Source organism: Rhipicephalus sanguineus, chromosome 8 (assembly GCF_013339695.2).
Source record: "Rhipicephalus sanguineus isolate Rsan-2018 chromosome 8, BIME_Rsan_1.4, whole genome shotgun sequence".
Lineage (NCBI taxonomy): Eukaryota > Metazoa > Arthropoda > Arachnida > Ixodida > Ixodidae > Rhipicephalus > Rhipicephalus sanguineus.
In genome coordinates, this window is record NC_051183.1 from 48,602,580 (window position 1) to 48,622,192 (window position 19,613).

Below are 19,613 nucleotides of genomic sequence, written 5' to 3' on the forward strand. Positions count from 1 at the left end.
GCATGTTAACTGTAATTGAAAGTGAACATGACAATCGAAAGCGCTTCGCATGCAGGATGCTCTGCACTCATCAACATTAAAAATCGGTTATCCGACGAACTCTCTGTTATTTCTTGGAATTAGGCACGGACTATGACTCGGGCATATTAACTGCTAGGACTTTGTCATCACACAAAAAACGATTGGGAAACTGACTGAAGTTTACACTTCAAATGCAGCGACTCCGTTTTTGAGCACACTAATGCATTACTCATATTTATTGTCACTGCAATGCTGTTACTTCTAGTTGCTTTAAGAAACGTGAAGACAGTGTCATTTCTGAAACGGCACAAGAAACTTCATCATTCTGCATGAAATTATTGCTGCTGTCCACAATTTATTCTTCAATCTCGGCAATTATGATTTTGAAAGGTTCTTGCTGTGCTTATTCATATTTCCACCAAAACGCTATTGCATTCAGTCATTTCAGTAAAAACGTCGCACTTGTTTTCACACTCGCATGGCTAGTTTTGGCTACTTTTACTGCCCTTGACTCAAGTTAGCTGCTTTTTGGCTCGTTTGCCCAATTTCTTGGCTATTTTTTGCCTTTTTGACCTGGGAACCCTGGCTCTTGAGTTCATTGCAACTTCATAAAGAGAAAATGGTTGGAGAGCTTACATACACACTTTAATATACATGATTGTTTTACAGCATCAGCTCCTTACAACTCTTGCTAAAGGTAAACAATGCTTGAAAGCTCTGCATACGTCAATATAACTGTTAGTAAATGCCAGCAGAATGTATATGATCGTCAATGGAAAGTTCTTCGGAAGCCTAACAGAAAGTTTAACCAAATTTCAATATACAGTCTGAGAAGTACTACCACTAAGTTCGACACGACATCAGCATTTTGGACATATAGTTCAATAGCACATCAACAGAGCGTTCATCATAAAGTTCATTAGATCAGCATAAAGTTCAACAGTAGGTTCAAGTAGGCTTTCACAGTCACATTCTTGGGAAGTGCTAAGCATTCCCTGAATTTTTTTTAACACTGGGCCTCCTGCATAAATACATGGTAACTGAGAAACAATATTGATTGACATATGTTTAATCTGCTTTGAGATGAAACAGATAAAATATACTGACACTAGAAGGCAGATAATGTGGGCAGTGAATATTTTTTTTTTCAAGCGTGTTCGAAAAACGTGAGGAAAAAAAAATAGAGTTTACAAGACAATGCTTCAATAACACAATGTGATATAATTGATATGTTAAGTGCATCTTTTAGGACATTTATAGAGAGCATATTTGATGGATGGTATGCTGCTCAGCATTTTTTTGATGAGTTGTACTGTGAGCAGAACTTATGCATAAATCGCATATGCAATATAATGAGTTTATATGAGATGTGTGCTAACACATCACATTTATTTCCTTCAAAATGATGCGAGAAATGCGTTTAAGTGGGTTGTCAGTTCATGGTGCAGATTCAGAAAGCTAAAACCTGCTTCTGCATTCCACATATTTTGTTAAAGGAACACTAAAGGCTAAAGTCGACATGGATTGTTGGAATAGCGTTCTATAAACCTAGTACTTGGGGAGGTTCAACCCCCCTCCCCCCTTGAAATTTGTGCAGTTTGTATACACATGCACGAATGGGGATAAAGGAAATCAATGCACCCCCTCCGCAGAAAATAAATTTCTGACCCCACCGCTGCACTAGAGTATACTACAACGTGACATCAGAATTTTCAAAACGTTTTCTCATTTTTGCAGAGAATAAAAAAAAAAGCACTGCTTCCAGCATTCAGTATTTGGTTACTTAGATCGCCGCGTCTTTCTTATGTACTGATAAATGACCAGCCAGATCCAGGTAAACGACAGAAAAAGTCAATATCATCATGCCGACTTGTCACAGGCAGTTCAGTGCAACACTGCTGCCCCATATGCTTTCCTGATGGTATTGGTGGTTGTATAGATTTAATTGTATTTGATGTAATAATCATCATTATCTTCCTCTAGTACGGCTCTAGCTTGTTATAGTTAGGTCTTGTGCTGTCAAAATATATTCATTATGAGCATACGTTCTGACATAAGCAGTAAAAAAAAAGTTTTGCCTAGGAATTTAGAATGGATATCTTTTTCATTATATCTGCGATTTAAATCAATTTTCTGCTGTATTTCAGTCTGTTATAATTATAACTGTTTTTCCTTTCTATTTCTTCAAAAGTTATTTTCTTGGTTCGTTGAAAGCTAAAAAAAGGCTTGCTCATTGGAGTGAAGTCACCATCAATCAAGAACAAATTCAACCTTATCGCTACGAGGCCAAGCATGTGTTCATGAAAGCCGAAGCCGCATTGTGATAATACCTAGTTGTAATACATCCTCTTCTTTTTGTGTATTGCTACCGTTTATACGTGATTTGCGTGACTCATTTATTATTTTGTCGCTTCTAGTCTCCACGCATTCCATTGTGAGCATGACGCATATTCACACCAAGTGGGCTGAAATGCTGTGTGCGTAGCGTATTTGAGCGGTGTTGAGGTGAGGGGGTGACGGCTTTTGCTCTGATAAGATAAAGTTCGATTGCTGCGCTCTGCAACCGGGTTCTCGTGTGCGTGCGGCTCATGCCGCGGACAGAAAGAACAGGATGTTGGTCTATTACGCTGCTTAACGTTTTTGACGCTAGATTCGCTCATTGTTGTTCGTCGCTGTGGCTGTCAATGGCACTCACTCTGTTGCCTCTGTTGGTGTGGAATATGTGGACACGTTCAGTGAAAACAAAACTCGCGTGTCAGCCAGCGTGTTTTCCCGACTCTGACCCGGTAAGGAGAGAATCGTTTTCTTCTTGGTTTTCCGTTTGCTCGTTCTAAATTTTTGCTCACTTCCTGTGTGCCCTCTCTTAATTGTTTAACATCCATCCAATAGTAATATATCAAAGAAGGACTGCTTTTTGTGCTAGTTGGTTTGACATTATTGCTGCAAGACTCTAGTGTAAAGAATACACAAAAGAGAAACACAACAGCACTTGCCTTTGCCTGTCGTGTCTCTCTTGTGCACGTGTGATTTTTTTGCACTAGTGTCTTGCAGCAATAATGCTGTAGTAATGCTGCAATAGATATGTACCTTACATGCGGAATAACCAGATGCTGCCAAGCTAACAAGCAAATAATCATCGCAAAAGAAGTCTAAAAAAAAGCAGCGCGAGTTTAGTGAATAAGCCCAAAATAAGCAGAAATTTAATAAATTTTCGCGTTACTGAATATATTTTTGTTTGCAATTAAAAAAGTCGCTCATATATGAAGGGTAGGTAATAAAGTAACCTAAATAGCTTTGTGCAGCGAAAATACATGGCAAAATACACCGAACTATGAGTGAGTATATGAATGGGAATGCATACAATTGTGAACGAAAATATATCTTTACTATTTAGCTGTCTCAGGGTATTGTTCTGTTCATTCAACGCATATTTTCCAGTGACTTGGTAACGTTTTGTGACTCCCTTAACGTATGCTTGATTTCAGCGCCCAGCTACACAGTCATTGGCAAACACGCTATTAGTGAATGTGATGACACAATAGGAAAAAATTTAGCGCAAAATGACGCAAAAGGGAGGACACAACACGTGCGCTAGCGCACGTGTTGTGCCCTCCCTTTTTGTCCTTGTGTCATTTTGCGCTAAATTTTTTCCTCATATCCTGCCAACAAGGCCGAATTTCTCCCCCTGTACACTACAGTAACTATATTTGTAGAAAAACGTAAGCCCAAAAAAACTCATCATGCGACGAGAAAATTCAGTAAGTAATTCAGTGAAAAAAGAAGCCCAAAATCTGCTTATTATAAGTCGAACTGGCAACATTGCTTAGATGTATATGTTGCACACTAAACCTGACTCACCTTAATGGCGCAGCAGCTATGGCCCGTGTCATTATGCTTAGCACGAGGACACTGGTTCGATTCCTGCTGTGCTAGTCTCTGTCATTTTCGTCCATTTTCATCTGTGCTGTAAACCAATATCATGAATCATCAACTAGTCCATTTGGCCATCCTGGCTAGTGCAGCGACTGCATATTGATGAGGACAAATTGGAAAAAATGACAGCATACTTAGATTTGTATGTGCGCAAGGAAGAACTTGTTCAAATTAATCAGTAGTCCCTCGCTACAATGTGCCTTCTGATCATGTCATGGTTTTGACACGAAAAACCCCGCAATTGTCAGCCTGGCAAGTTTGGTAAGGTTTCACAATAGGGTGTGTCCAGATAAGATCAAACACGAGGTCCCGGTCACCATTCCCGATTGTGATGAAATTTACTGCAGGTCTAGGCATTACACCCAGAACAATGGTTTCGCAGTTAGTTTTGCGAAAAAAATTTTGTTCGCCTGAAAAAAAATATACAAATTTTGGCCGCAAAAAACGCTTTTCCGCCAATTTCGCGATTTCTGAATTTTGAGCGCACCTAGGGAAAAAACGGTGCACTTCTTCGTCACAATATTTATTCCCCTTAAAGAACAAGTGAAACACAATCTTATGAGTCTATTATTTTCCTTGCTTGTCGAAGCACTTTTGAAGAAAAAAATCACAAACTTGGCAAATCGCACAAAATACCTGTATTTCAGGAATTTATTGCTGCAAGCACGTTAAAGTGAGGATAATAAAAATTGGTACATATTAACTTTGATACTTTCGCTCTTTTTTAAAATAATTTGCGTGGTTTTACCGCGCTCCGTTTTACTCGATAATTGGGCTGAAACGTAAGTGATTTACCAAAAACGCCGAACTTTGAAAATGATTTTCTGAAAAAGGCCATTTTTAATTTTTTTTAAATCTCTCTGATTGAAGTCAAGGGCGTCATCTACCATTGTGCAGAAAAAAACGTTGCATTATTTTGGTTGCTAACAAGTTATAGTGCGTCACATGTGACCATGCCAGCCTAGCGGCCGCGTCGTTCGTTATGTGCTGAAACTCTGATATAAGTTGCTCAAAATACTTGTACGTGACATAATCACAAATCAGCAGCTCCACACCAACAAATGCGCAGTCCGGTGTCATGGTTCAGCAAGCTTTGTCTTGCGATCAGCCGCTTGACAAACCCGCAGCAGCGGCCGCTCGATACTGCGGGCACTCATGTTACATGAGTGCCGCTTTGACGGCGGACGAGCTCCGCCTGCGCGCGAAAACGACGCTAAGAGGACGAATGAGATAAGGAATGCATCACTGTGAAAGTTAAAGGCCGTTAAGTGCCAACAAATGTCATAGTATGCAACGAAAGCACTGCCGGCGATTTCCCAGTGAGCGCCTTCAATACAGCACGGATGTATTTTTTTCCCCTGCTGTTATGCCCGAAGCCGCATAATATCGTGATAAGCGCTCGACTTGCGTTGAATATTCTATCTGCGGACGCACAACAATACAGTATTGTAAAAGCGGTTCTTTAATGAAGCAAAGGACTTGGACACACTTCTTTTCACAGCCGGCTGACACAAGTGTTCTGGCACGAGATGAACAACTGCAGTTTGAGTTGCTCGACCATCGGAAGCAAGTATGACAGCTTTCTTTAGATGTCAATGGCTTTATTTTGTGTCATATGTTGCTCATAGAATGAACCTAATTATCTTTAGCCCATCAGAAGAGAGAAAGCAACACATGAGCGCACTACTGGAGGCGCTCACTAGGAAATCGCCGGCAGTGTTTTCGTTGCATACTATGACATTTGTTGGCACTTAACGGCCTTTATCTTTCACAGTGATGCATTCCTTCTCTCATTCGTCCTCTTAGCGTAGTTTTCGCGCGCAGGCGGAGCTCATCCGCCGTCGAAGCGGCACTCATGTAACGTGAGTGCCCGCAGTATCGAGCGGCCGCTGCTGCGGGTTTGTCAAGCGGCTGATCGCAAGACAAAGCTTGCTGAACCATGACACCGGACTGCGCATTTGTTGGTGTGGAGCTGCTGATTTGTGATTATATCACGCACAAGTATTTTGAGTAACTTATATCCGAGTTTCAGCACATAACGAACGACGCGGCCGCTAGGCTGGCATGGTCACATGTGACGCACTATAACTTGTTAGCAACCAAAATAATGCAACGTTTTTTTCTGCACAATGGTAGATGACGCCCTTGACTTCAATCAGAGAGATTTTAAAAAAAATTAAAAATGGCCTTTTTGAGAAAATCATTTTCAAAGTTCGGCGTTTTTGGTAAATCACTTACGTTTCAGCCCAATTATCGAGTAAAACGGAGCGCGGTAAAACCACGCAAATTATTTTAAAAGAGAGCGAGAGTATCAAAGTTAATATGTACCAATTTTTATTATCCTCACTTTAACGTGCTTGCAGCAATAAATTCCTGAAATACAGGTATTTTGTGCGATTTGCCAAGTTTGTGATTTTTTTCTTCAAAAGTGCTTCGACAAGCAAGGAAAATAATAGCCTCATAAGATTGTGTTTCACTTGTTCTTTAAGGGGAATAAATATTGTGACGAAGAAGTGCACCGTTTTTTCCCTAGGTGCGCTCAAAATTCAGAAATCACGAAATTGGTGGAAAAGCGTTTTTTGCGGCCAAAATTTGTATATTTTTTTTCAGGCGAACAAAATTTTTTTTCGCAAAACTAACTGCGAAACCATTGTTCTGGGTGTAATGCCTAGACCTGCAGTTAATTTCATCACAATCGGGAATGGTGACCGGGACCTCGTGTTCGATCTTATCTGGACACACCCAATAGAAAAAAAAGATGTACAAATGAGACAAGGTGATGTTTGTGACTTTCTTTGGTTTCTTGTCTTGTTTGCACACCTTTAAATATTACAAAACACCAGAATTTAACTTTAACACAAAATTACTTTTGACTGATCACCAAGGGGCTCATGTTTGTCTCACACTGAAGGCAACAGGTGTTATTTGGATTTCTTGCTGCTGCCAAATGAGATAACATTCGGCAGTGAAATTCTGAAGTAGAATTTTCTGCAGGAGCGTTCGAACGTTAAAAATTCAAAACAACTGAATAGTCCTTGCTGTTTGATTCATGTTGAATTCAGTTAGAGTATTCACTATTTGGAATTGTTTATTATTTACTCATTTCTAGAATGAAAGGATAACCACTCTAATTTTGGGGGTCATCTTCATCATCAGCCTATTTTCTGTCCACTGCAGTATGAGGGCTTCTCCCATTGATTTCAGTCCTCCCTTTCCTGCATGAGTTAATTCACTTTCATGCCTACAGATTTCTTCATTTCGTTGCTCCACATAACCCTTTGCCATTCTTGGCCGTGCTTCCCATATTTTGATTTACTTTCAGTTGATATAATGGACTGCTTCTTGTCTGTCCTTCTCGTGATGTCACCTGCCCAGGTCCATTTCTTTTTCTCTTAATAAGGTGACCATTTGTCTCTAATAATCATGTTCACTTAGGAAAGTGCACTCTTACTAAATTTTGTTGTGATTGTTTTTTCCTTCTTGTGCAGTTAAGCTACACACAAGACAATGTGTCCGTACGCATGCTCAGTTCGCGCGGCGAGGAGACGATATCCGGGAAGCTGGAAATCACAAAAGAGGTGAGTTGGGGATGCAGCAGATTGCTGGCGATTCCGGTGCACAATCACAGGATTGAGGGAAAAACTGCACACATGTTGTAGTTCTGTGTTTCTATAGTAGGCTAGTTCGAGCGAATTCGTCCTCAAGTTTCATTGTGATGTGTAAAGGGCACTACGACCTAAATGAAAAAGATTATCCATGTTGATGGCGTCCTTCTTTTAAACCGTTTGTTTTTCTGATATAGTATGCTAAACATTCACAAATGAGTCTTTTGATGCAAGAGCAAGCTGGCATTTCAGTCGCAAATCTTCAACCTACCATAACTTCTGTTCAGATGGGTTTAGAATATCCATTCTTGTTTTCTTGCATACATTTCTCATTCGAGATAATTCTGGTATGCTGATTTACTCGGTAACTCCCTCATCTAAGACAAACTTTTGCTCCAAAACGGCACGTGGAATGTTTGATGTTTTAAGAACTACGTATTGTACTAGAAAAATAATCGCATACTTGAAATTGGCACACAAATGTACACGAACTCAGCCAGCTTCCTCAAGGTTCACCGAGAACTTAAGGGACCCTAAAGAGCAAAATGATTTTTCTCGTGTTAGTAAATTACTCTTTCATGATACCAGCAACACCACGCTTGTTTCAAAAAGACATGCAAAAAGATGCGGGTGACGACGCCACATTGAAGTTTCCGCACCAGTCTCCATGCCGGTATAGATTTTAATGGTGTCTACTAGAGCCTACACAGTTTCTATTTAGTAAAAATAAAGTACATTATCTTCTGAGGGAGTGAGAGACTTAACATACCGATTTTCAGGAAATCTTGTTCAGTCAATGTGGCCAAAATATGAAAACCGCTTTAAAATCTGTGACCGTCACCATTAAAAACATTTGACAATGATTTTTTGATCTATTAATAAAGCTATGGTGGTGAAATTAACAACACTAGAGTTCTCGCAGTATAATTTATCAATCTAAAGTAATTTTGTTTCACTTTAGTGTCCGTTTAAAAAAAAAGCTTTTGAGCACAGCATTCCCCGTTTAAGAAATATTACGCAATGGAGTATGTCAAGTTTGAAGCAGTGCACGGCCCCGCCTCTCACATGTGCTCCCTCTTCTTGACTCTCTCTGTTGGATGCTCAGAAGCACGGACATGTTGTGACGTGGACGGCTTATCCGCCAGCATCGGCCACCAAGGAGCAGCAGCAGCGGTATGACGAAAACTCCGCCGGCGTTTGGGAGGACCTGAGCGCTGACAGTGCCGTCTCATACCACGTTGGTGGCAAGGACAAGAGCCAGTCACTCGGTAGGTTTCACGATGTGTCTCTGTGAGCTTTCTCGATTGCCGTACCTCCATCACTCATTCCTGAGCCGACCCACACCAGACGTTCAGTGCCAGCAATGCCACTCGCTTCGGCTCGCAGTAGAGTTGCCAGATGCTACCAAGCTAACAATCAAATAACCATCACAAAAGAAGCCCGCAAAAAAGTGGCGCATCTTTTGCGAAGAAGCCCTGAAGAAGTGGAAATTTAACGAATTTTCCCATTCTTGAAAATATTTTTAATTATAATAAAAAATGTCGCTCAAGTACAAAGGAGAGTTGAAAAAATCACTAACTATTTTGTACAGCAAAACTATGCGCAACTATGAATGAAAGCACATATTTACTTTTAACATTGTTAGTCTCCATTAGGTTGAATCATGCACGTTTGCCAGTGCACGATTAACTTGACTTGTTGATTCCCCCAATGAATGTTTGACTACAACACTCAACTACACAAAGTCATCGACAAATATTGGTGAACGACAAACATGCTATTGGTGAACATGAAAATTACTAAAATAACTATATTTGCTGGAAAAATGGCAATAAGCCCAAAAAACGCGACAAGCGGCTCGGCGAAAAAAGAAGCCCAAATCCGCTTATTGCAAGTGGAACTGGCAACTCTGGTTCACAGTGATGTATTCGTCATCTGCCATGTCGCACCATTGTCTATTACAAGCAAACTATAAGTACAAGGTCCACCCAGAGAGAATTGGCATACACATTCCATCCAATCATATTTGCTCATTTTTATAGCGTCAAGCACTTCTCATGTGTTTCAGATTGTTGGTGTTCTCATACAGTCGTAGCTCGTGTCGCTGGTTTTAATAAGCCTACGATGGTGAAACGAACAACATCAGAGTCCTCGTAGTACACCTTATCAATCTAAACCCATTCATTGTTTCACATTAGTGTTCTTCAGTTGACAATTGACTACAAGCACGGCAGCGTTCGGCACGGTTACTAATTCGTGATCCCACCATCCTAGACTCGGTGAAGATCAAGAAGGAGAACGGCACCTCCTCTGCCAGTGGCGACTCTCCCACTTCTGGGCCGCACTGCATTGTCACGTTCGAGGTAACCGACATCACCTCATACCGGTGCCGCCAAGTGGCCGACACGCATGAGCTCACGCTGAACCTCAGTGACGGCACGCGCCTGCCCACCTTCATTTTCATCGAGCGCCGCTACGAGCACTTCATTCGAGCCCTACACGAACACATTTCCTTCAAAAGGTGAGCTGAACCAAAGTGATGATGGTTTCTTCGCTTACCTGTCTGCACGTTCTTTTTTGTTTTGTGTGGGTGAGGGGTGAACCGGGGCAGGAGGTTTCCTCTCAAAGAATAGAAATGGCGTGAAATGTAGAGGATGGCTGAAATGATAGTCAACACGAGCGCGAACCTACAGCTTCCTTATTGGCCGCTGCTGTGGTCTAGAGGTTATGGGGCAAAAGTGACCCGAAGGTCACAGGATTGGATCCCGGATGCGACAGCCACATTTCGGTTGAGGCGAAATGCTGAAGTCCCATGTGCTTAGACTTGGTGCACGTTAAGAACCCCAGCTGGTCGAAATTTCTGGAGCGCTCCACCACTATGGCCCTAAAGTGCGACTTTGTGTTGTCAGTCTCATGCGCAGCAGTGAAGTTACATTTTTATGCGAGATTTGCCTGCAACTCGCACTCAGACATAGTTAAAAGTTTACTGACATTTGGTGCGACTCATACGCACAAAAATATGGAAACGGGCACATCGCTGAACTTTCCAATGGAAAAAAAGTGTTTGTGATGACACCCTTTACACACCCTCTTACATCAGGGTGTATGAAATAACACCCTTTTCACACCACATTGCATAAAGGTGTATGAGATAACACCCTTTACAACCTTTTACACACCCTGTTAACACACCCTAACGTGTTGAAGGATGGTCAGAAAAAAAGTTTGGCACACTCCATCACTGGAAAGGTTGACCCTTTACACTCTTCTAGCATTCTGAAGTACTTATTCAGGTCGCGCCATGGGGTGTATGTCTCAGTCACAGCAGAGTCCACTGCTTTGCACAGATCATGTCAGCGGACACAGAACGTTGTCTGAACCGTCATTTTTTATATTTGAACATCATTAGCAACCCATGCTGGAAAAGATGGCGAGTCGCGCTTCAGTGTTGCTCTTGTGGTCGTACCGTTTATTTGCATTGTGAAAATGCTTGTTGCATTACCTGAATATTGTGGCGTGTTGCTTGTGAGTGTCTGTGTGACTACGTGTCTAGGATACAGCGCTCTGAAGCAGAAAAATAACTGAAGCGAGCGACTTTTGTTTGAGTGGTGTGGGAGGTGTGCGAATGATGAGTTCAGTGAACTCGCTGTGATGACTGTGCAGATTGGTAAGCCATACAAAGTAAGTGCTGTTGTGGGGTGTAGCTGGGTGACACTTGGAAGAATTCGCACCATTTGGGGACTATTTTTGGTCCCACAACAATAATTGTCATCTGGCTTGGTAGTACTTTCTTCCTTGAAAGCTCTGTGCTCTCCTCTTTCCCATCAAGAATGCTATGTCATGCTAATAGCTCGCATGACTTTCATGACCCGAAAGTACCGGGTGTGCAGTGTTAGAGCACGGAAATACATGCTAGATTGACGACATTGCTCTGGGTCAATTCCATGTCCGAAAGGGCACTTTTGTTTTTATAATCCATTAGGTGATCTTTCTCAATTTTTTCTTGACTACCAGGCATCCTTAGCGGAGCATTACTGTTATCACTTACTGATGCCTCCTGCTGTCAACTATGCATGTAGAATGGAAGTGGCAATGGTAATGGTACAGTGCAAACTGTGCTGAAATACGTTACAATCATTGGAAAAAAATTCACCAGGCGGCTTTTATTGGAGCTTGGTCGGCTTCCTTTCTTGACAAAACATATTTTTCTGGTAATGACTTCTGGTACTCTCTTCGGAAAGTTGCATGCCGCAAGAAGAACCTAGCACGTAGGATTGTGTCTTGCATGCTGTGTGTTACAAATCTGTGCAGCGATATTGCTCCCATTTGGGTGGCACTGCTGTGTTGATGCGGGATGTGGCATGGGCATGATGAAAGGAGGCATGAAAAGTACAGCCTAAGAGCATTTTGCCAGCAGTGAGCTCCCATGAGACTGCGCACGGTGAAGTTTTCTTTGCTACTTAGCAGGTGAACGTTTCAGTCAAACAATCTCATTTGCACTGCCTTTTGGCTGACGTTGCCAGCGAAATGAAGAGAGAAAGAGCAAAAAAGTTTGCGGTCTTTATTACTTTCACGAAGGTGCACGTTGTCTGCTTCTCTTTAACGATTGAGATGACATCTCTAAACAACTTCATCTAACGTCTGCTTCTGTGCCATACTCTTTCTTTTTTTTTCTCCCGGCGAGCGTTGCTTGATGACTACTTCGCTGGCGCCCGCTCCGTTTTTCGCGGCCGCCAAAAACAAAAAAAACGATGCGACCCACTAGCAGTTCGAGAAAGAGCGAGACGAGACAGTAATTCTCCGCTTTCGCCGTCTGCTGCGGACCTTTTCCTTCCCGGGACCCTGCCGTCCGAAAGGAGCGACCCGGCGGACCCGTACTGCCTCGTCCTCACGACTCCCCGCCAGCAGCCGGACGACTCGAGCCAAGCCAGCGAGCAAGCCACCGAAAAAGCTCCGAGCCGCCCGCCGAGCCAACCCGCGAACAACGTTTCCAAGACGGTAGCCACCGCCGCTCCCGCTAGGCCCGTCGCATCGAAGCCCGCTGCACAGGCCATTCAGCTTTTCGTTTCCCGGGCGCCCAACGTGATCGTCCAGAGCCAGCCAGACGGCCAGACGCGGCTAGTGCCCCAGCAGGCCATGCGGCTCCTCCTGAGCCAGGGGAGTCACCCACCGATCGAAGAGCCGCGCCCCGTGCGGCTCGTGGTGCAGCAGACGGTGCCCCCGCCGGCCTCGCCCTCCCCCACGCTCGTGGGAGAGCCGCAAGTGGCCTGGTCTGCGAGCGGCCTGGTCATAAGCGATGTGCGGAGCCAGGCGCCCGGGCAGCCCGGAAGCAGCTACCCTGGTCCCATGCCCCACGTGCGCCGGAGGGGTCCGCACTGGCCCACGGAGGAGAAGATGGAACTGCTGGAGTTGCTTAAGAACCGGAGGGCACTGATCAACCCCCGGCTGGGGGAGGGCATGAGCAAGAAGGACAAGTTGGAAGGCTGGAAGGAGGTGACGGACATTTTGAACCGGCACCACCCGACGACGGGCGGTCGGTGCCTCGCCGAGGTGAAGAAGCAGTGGCAGAACCTGTTCCTTAAGGCCAAGCGGGAGCGGCGGGAGCTTTTGAATGACGGCACGAAAACTGGTGAGTGAGCTGGGCTCTGCCTTCTTTTTTACTGCCCTTTGCTTGGTTACTTGTACCAGGGTCACACGGTGCATTGCTGTTCACTGTTAAGCCTGATCGCGGTCTGATTTGTCTACGGTGATTGGCTCCTTTCTGCAGCTTGCGTAAAGGAGCCAATCGCGATCAAGAAATTCGATCCAGATCAAGCCCGATCACGACCAAACGTGGCCGTGTGACACTGGGGTTGCATAATTGTTTGTTTGTGCAATACAAAAGTGTCCCCTAAAAAGGAATACAAAAAGAAATGTAGAGATTTCGTTTAGGAGGCTGTAGTTTCTCTATCCACGTTTTACAACTGGGTGCTGTACTAAACGTTTCAACCATGACTGCCCTTTTTTCAGCAAAGAGTGTGTGAATATGTTCATTGTAATAACACAGAAAACAATGTTCTTCGTGACAGGCTATCCAGTGAAGGAAAGTTAAAGCTTCAGGTTTGAATCCATGCATCTAAATGTTGTTGCTAAAAATTCAGTTGCACATTCCCTCTCGTATTGCACATGGCTGTTCTGTGTCACGTGAAGCAGTTAGTTCAGTTCGCATAAGCTAATTTCGCATGCTGTGTAGTACACCTGACAACTTTTGGTGTGACTGTATCGACTAAATTTGATTCGCCTCAATGTCACTTCTGTACTGAAATTCCAATTTGGGAGCGACTTGTAAAACCCAATGTTTGGGAACTTTTGTCAGTTATCATTATTTCTTTCAGTATTTGTTCTTTTCAAATCTTTCACTGTATTCATTCGTACTGTCACAGTGAGCACTTTATTTCCCTATATTTTTTAGGTTCTTTTTTTTGAAGGGAGGTTTCCTGTTTACTCCATGATTCAGTTTGTATGTCTCAGGTTTTTGAGAGCAAGTCAAGAGCTAAAGCTAGCACAGTCATATATTGCAGTGTAGCTCTTTGCATTCATTCATGGGTTTCACGTCCTATGTTGTGACTGAGAAAACGATGTGCACAGGCGTGGATGAAAGATGGAGAGTGCAGGTCATGGCCTGCAATGGCTCCTGCAATGTATGAGTGATAGGCACAGGGCAAGGATAAAATTAAAGAGAGCAAAGACGGAGTACAGCTCGCGAAATGCAGAGTGTTTGTACACCTTAGCGTGACAGCTCACGCTGCTATGGCTTATGGTAAAGTGATGTATTTCCAACCCTTAGCACTACTTGAGGTGCCACCTCCTTGCGCTTTCACCCATTCAATCCCTCTAAAAGCCACTTGGTGGAACTTTGCACATTGGCATAGTCTGGGCACAACCGGTGGATGTTCTTTGTCTGCCGCTGCTGCTAAGCAAACTGCTTAAGTAGAGGCTAGGTGCCACCGACGCCTAAATCCTGCTGCACTCTGATTTCGCGTTAAGTATTGTGCAGTAAGTATTGCATTAAGTATTGTATTTTTTTATACAATAGGGCCAAAGACTGTGAATGAACCGCCAAAAAATCTCTGTTTAACAGGAGCTTCATTTGTAGAGAGGGATCAACAGGGGTGCAGTAGTCAAATGCAAAACCAACCAAAATTGAAGGTACTTTTCACACCAAAGCCATCTTGTTCTTGGATCACAAAGTACATGTAGGCAAGGTTTAGGGTGGCAACAACTCGGACAGAACCGCCATGTTGTTTTGGAGCACTCAAATGCGCTATGGCACACACTTTGAATATAATGTCCTAGTTCGTTTTATTTCTGCAGTTTTACACGTGTGTCTGTCGTCATGTTTGCACGTCACCTTAAAGGGGTCATGAAACGAAAATGAAACTTCCCGGTTGCAATTTTCCCTGATTTAATACGGATTAGACATACCAATTCCGAAATATTTCGGCACAATATCCATTCTGTAATTAATGACACCCATTTGAAATCACAGTTCTTTGGAGATCGCTAGCGACCATGCGCGACCGTCGGCCGCTAAAAGCACTAAAATGTGACGTCAGTGACACGTCATGTTAAGGGGAGATGCTACTCGAAGACACTTTTTCTTTAATATTCACCCTAGAGCAATGAAACTTGAGCTGCTTATAGAACATTTTATGCTGATTTCAAATATATAATTAGTTTTCTTGCAAGTTGCATACTTTTAGTTCTGCAACATGACAAAGTGAAAAACTTAAGCCTTTTGCCCCCCCTCCTTTCAGACCTAAACTTCAATAATTTTCTACAATTAATAGTTCATAATGTTTCAAATAAAGTGTGGAATGCAAATAACTAATTAGGAAGTCCATACAAAATATGTACTAGACGTGAAAAATTTTAACGTGGGAAGTTCATATTTCTCCTACCCTAGTAAAAGTTTACGTAACTTCTTTTTTTTTATATCATAAGAATATTTAAACTTAAACAAGATAATTGCATTTCTCGTACTTTGGAAAAAATTTGGGAAAAATTTCATGCACATCTGAGCACCAGAAGTACCCAAAAAAGGAAGGGCACATTGACAAAAATGGCAAAATTTGTGTTTTGAGAAAAACGAGTTTTAAAGTCAAAATTGCATGTTTATTTATCAAAGATGTCGTTGAATGCGACGAAATTTGTACACAAGACAGAACAATCCTCCTTGTAGTGGCCACTGCCATTAAAATGCGCCAGCACCATAGGTTTGGCCCTCACGGCTCTTTCGAGCTGACTCCTCGACAAGAGATTTTTTCTTCAGTGCACGCCGACGAGCCCTTGCTTCTTCTGTTAGTTTTTAAGACATTTTTTTCTGGCGTGTGCTGTCCCATGATGTGCCAAGAGCAACCAGATCATGAGGCGGGATCACGCCAAGCTCTTCCAGAACGCGTTCAAAGCTGGAGTGCCCTCGATTAAACCAGAGAACAGCCATAGCAGTGGCCATCTTCGTCTTCGTCTTCGAAGAGTCCGATCTTTTTCTGGGAGGCACTCACATATTGTAATGCCGTGGCAAACTCGTCGGACACATCGGCGTCACTGCCACTACGCCTTGCGGCAGCAGACGATCTTTTCGTGGTTTGAGTGTTCGGCTTGATTTGCGCCGGCGGCCTCGAAATTTGTGCGCCGCATGAAACTTCACAGGCCGGTGACCACGCTTCCTACGGCTTTCTTCATCCATAACGGATAAGCACTCGAGAAAAGAGTTGTTCAGCTGCGCTGCTCGACGAGACACGGATCCCGCATGTAGGCTTTACAGCACACACAGGCGCGCAGCGGCCAATGGCGGCTCCCGATCCGTACCACGTGATTTAAAGCCAGTCGCGGCGCTCGAAAAAGGCGGCAAAAGCGTGCTTCTCTTTATTATTTCTTGCGCTGCAGCAGCGCGGGAAACCGTCGTTATTTGAAGAGTGAGGCTCGGCTCTTCGCCTCATGTGGTCGACAATGGCGAGTGGCAGCGCATTATCAGCAGCAAGGTGCTCGAAGATGACACACTTTCGGCCTTTTGACAGCCACCTTGTGCTCTTTAGACGCAATTTTAAAGCATTTTCAGTTGAGTCTCGACATAGATTTTTTTTTTCAGAACAGTAGAGGTACTAATCTTAACAAAACAGGTGAAAACAAAAAATCGATAATTTTTTAGAAAACTCTCGTTTTTCGACCCGCATCTCCCCTTAAGAGCAGTTACAAAGAGAGCGTTCGCTTTATTTTGCTCTGAAGTAATATAATTATAGGATACTAAAAAAAGAAAAAGCAGCAGAGCTATTTTGGCGCTCTGAGTTCTAAGCTGTACAATCACAGTGAGTGATCTGCTCGGTTCCGCTTTCAAGTACATCCGGGCTCTTTCATGTGTGTATCCATGCCTTCCCGTCGGTTTGCTGGGCTCGGTCGGTGCAGTCAGTGCAGCGTCGCAAGTTGTGTTCTACTGTGTGTTCTCGGTGGCTTAGTCCTCGCTATGCCAACTGTGTGCGTCGTCAGACAGTGCCGCACAACTTATGAAAGTGCAAACAACGTTCGCTTTCACAAGCTGCCCAGCGAGCCACAGCGCAGAGCAGTGTGGCTTCGAGCTATCAACCGCGATGGCCCCGATGGTCTGGGCTCAGAGAGTGGTTTCGTGTGTTCCGACCATACAGCCCATGGTCTTCAAACATTTGAAGGACTACGCTGAGCACTACCTCGTCAAGGCACAACGTGTGAAAATACGGGTGCTCTGTAACGCACCCAGACGGCTGCCTTCGAATCGCTGCCTGGATCTCGCGGCAACAGATGCTCTCAAGAGTGGTGGGCATCGGCACGCACTGTCCGCAGGTACACCTATTAGAATAGTTAGATGAGCGATCGCACACACTGGCATACTGCTCAATATAGGCTTCAAGACTTGAACGTACCAGCGCGTATTTTCGAGCCGATCGGGTTCAGGAGGGTCATGGTCGGGCTTCCGCTAGCGCAGGTTTTTCCACGTGGTCTCGATACAGGTGCCTCCACGGCGCAGGCTTCTTCACCGTCGTCGCCGCTGCCGCTGTCTTGCTCTGACGATGGCCGGTCTCGCACCCGCATGGGTGCGTCGGCGTACGGCTCAAAGCCTAACAGCCGACTCCGCTCTAGCAGACGACGCTGTAGTTCGGGAAGGTCAGCCATCGCCCGCTGTGTGTCCATGATGTTATGGTGTTGCCGGCACCACAATCTAAACAGTATGATGCTACGAACCACGGTCAACTAAAACTCAAAAACATCGCTGCGTCGCCATGTTTTGTCAACGACAGAGACTTTTCATTGGCTGTCTTAAAATGACGTCAGCTACACAGTTGACTGGAACGTGAGCGGGGAAACCGAAATTGCGCTTTTTTAGTAATTCAGCGAACCCAGACATCAAACAAACGAGTCGATGTATAGTGCTAAATGGACGGCCAGGATTCTGAATACACACGTAGTTGAAAATTTTTGGAGGACGTTTCACGACCCCTTTAATAAGAAGAGTGGCACCCACGTCACCGTCTTCGGCCCAATGTGGTGTTCACCTGAACATAAGGTGTCACCACCCTGCTCCTGGGGGAGGCGACACTGACTTCGAGGCACTCGGACAGACATGTCACGCAATCTCATGGCGTCGTATGAAACGCCGAGTTGGTAGCGTTTTCAAACTTAAGATTGGAAAAAGCGTGCATTACACTGCTTTTTGCAGGACCTTAGGTTTTGCTTCTTCATTACATGACCTAGCTTACACAGGCAGTCACGTGAGCACGTCCACGCTAGTACGCACGCTGTGATTGGCATAGCCATCTTTGATAAGGCGCCTAAGTCTTTCGGCAGTGCGTATCGTCAACCAATCGCGTTTGTTTGTTGTATCGTGATGTAAGAGACCGTGCTAGCGACACGCTTAGTTGCTCTTTGGACTCGCCATGGGTTGGACGCCTGTCGTACGTCCCAAAGAGGAGCAGCGGCAGTATGAGGAATGTCAGTGTGCCCAAAAGCGCAAGTGTGCTTGTCGCCTTTTAGCCACTGCCACTGACGATGATCGGGCAAGTGAAGCTATACACACACGCGACACCTCGCCGTCAGAACGCTTCCCCCGCTTTGCTGGTCTGCGCTCTTTGAAATCCGTTGGAAGGGCTCTGAATTTTTTCGTTTCTATTTAAGTGATTTCGTATGTTAACGTGAATAGTGTGAAGGAACGAGCGCCACAAAAAATCTGTTGTCATAGTTGTCGGCATTGTCCACGGATGCAAGGTCCTCAATGAATGTAAAGAATAAAAACAGGTCAGATGCTCATATGAAAGCCAAATCTCCTAGAGCAGCTACTGCAAATGTCGTAATTTAATTGAGTTGGAAATAAATGTGGCTAAATTTGGGTCGGCACCCACGAGTTGTGGCAAGATGGTACCACCTCCAACAGATCATGCAAACTGAGCGTAACAACATTACCTATCATGGCTATCATGGCCAGGCTTTCGAAAAGGAAGTGACATGTTTAGACGTTGCTTTACGTGCATAGGCAGATAGATAGTGGCATGAGGGGCTGGTAGCACTTATACGTCAGTTCTGTAATACATACCTTGCAATGTACATGGAAGAAATAACTCTAGAAAACGCAGTGGATGGAATTTGTCGCTGTGTAAACTGCTTGCATGGTACCCCCTAGTGCAAGACAGAAAGCAACGTGTTATTCAACACATGTAGATGCTGAAGTGGCTCGAGCCACTTCACTGAGCGTTTCAAGGGGCTCTGCAACACTTTTCTAAGTAATCATCGGATGGCTTCATTAAAAGAGCTTATTGCCTCATGAATTGACTGCTGGCAAAATTTTGAGAATTCGTAAAGTACAAGCATAGTTAGAGGGATTTGTCACATGTTTTAAGTGCTTTCTCTCTGTCCTTTCATACCATTGAGTGCGCTAAAGGCTACTCAGGGAAGAGATGACAAGGGGGCAAAAATGCGCCTGTTCATTGGTGCACATCATGACCTTGAGCATGACATGCACAAGCCTTTCTTTTTCCTTTTTTTCTTTGA

General features: G+C 44.1%; 2 protein-coding genes across 3 annotated transcripts in view; one reads left to right on the forward strand and one right to left on the reverse strand.

The window, feature by feature from the left end:
* Positions 1-19,613, forward strand: part of LOC119401848 (TBC1 domain family member 15) — a 66,161-nt gene that overhangs the window by 3,356 nt on the left and 43,192 nt on the right. The window contains exons 1-4 of one of the 2 annotated variants that reach the window (XM_049418404.1): positions 2,705-2,807; positions 7,443-7,532; positions 8,665-8,827; positions 9,834-10,080. In XM_049418404.1, coding sequence (XP_049274361.1) covers positions 2,706-2,807; positions 7,443-7,532; positions 8,665-8,827; positions 9,834-10,080 — 602 coding nt within the window. In that variant the 5' untranslated portion in view covers position 2,705. Of the gene's footprint in view, positions 1-2,704; positions 2,808-7,442; positions 7,533-8,664; positions 8,828-9,833; positions 10,081-19,613 lie in introns of those variants that run through there. The other variant, XM_049418405.1, reaches the window with a different exon arrangement.
* Positions 17,247-17,968, reverse strand: LOC125759529 (uncharacterized). Its single transcript, XM_049418407.1, has 2 exons — positions 17,495-17,968; positions 17,247-17,420 (listed from the first exon to the last, which is right to left on the reverse strand). The coding sequence occupies exons 1-2, from the start codon at positions 17,760-17,762 to the stop codon at positions 17,278-17,280; spliced, it is 411 nt and encodes a 136-aa protein (XP_049274364.1). The 5' UTR covers positions 17,763-17,968; the 3' UTR covers positions 17,247-17,277.

Coding starts and splice junctions, on each gene's coding strand:
- LOC125759529 (XM_049418407.1), bottom strand. CDS start 17,762: ATGGACACACAGCGGGCGATGGCTGACCTTCCCGAACTACAGCGTCGT. Junction 17,421..17,494: donor CGGCTCGAAAATACGCGCTG/GTACGTTCAAGT, acceptor CTATTCTAATAG/GTGTACCTGCGGACAGTGCG.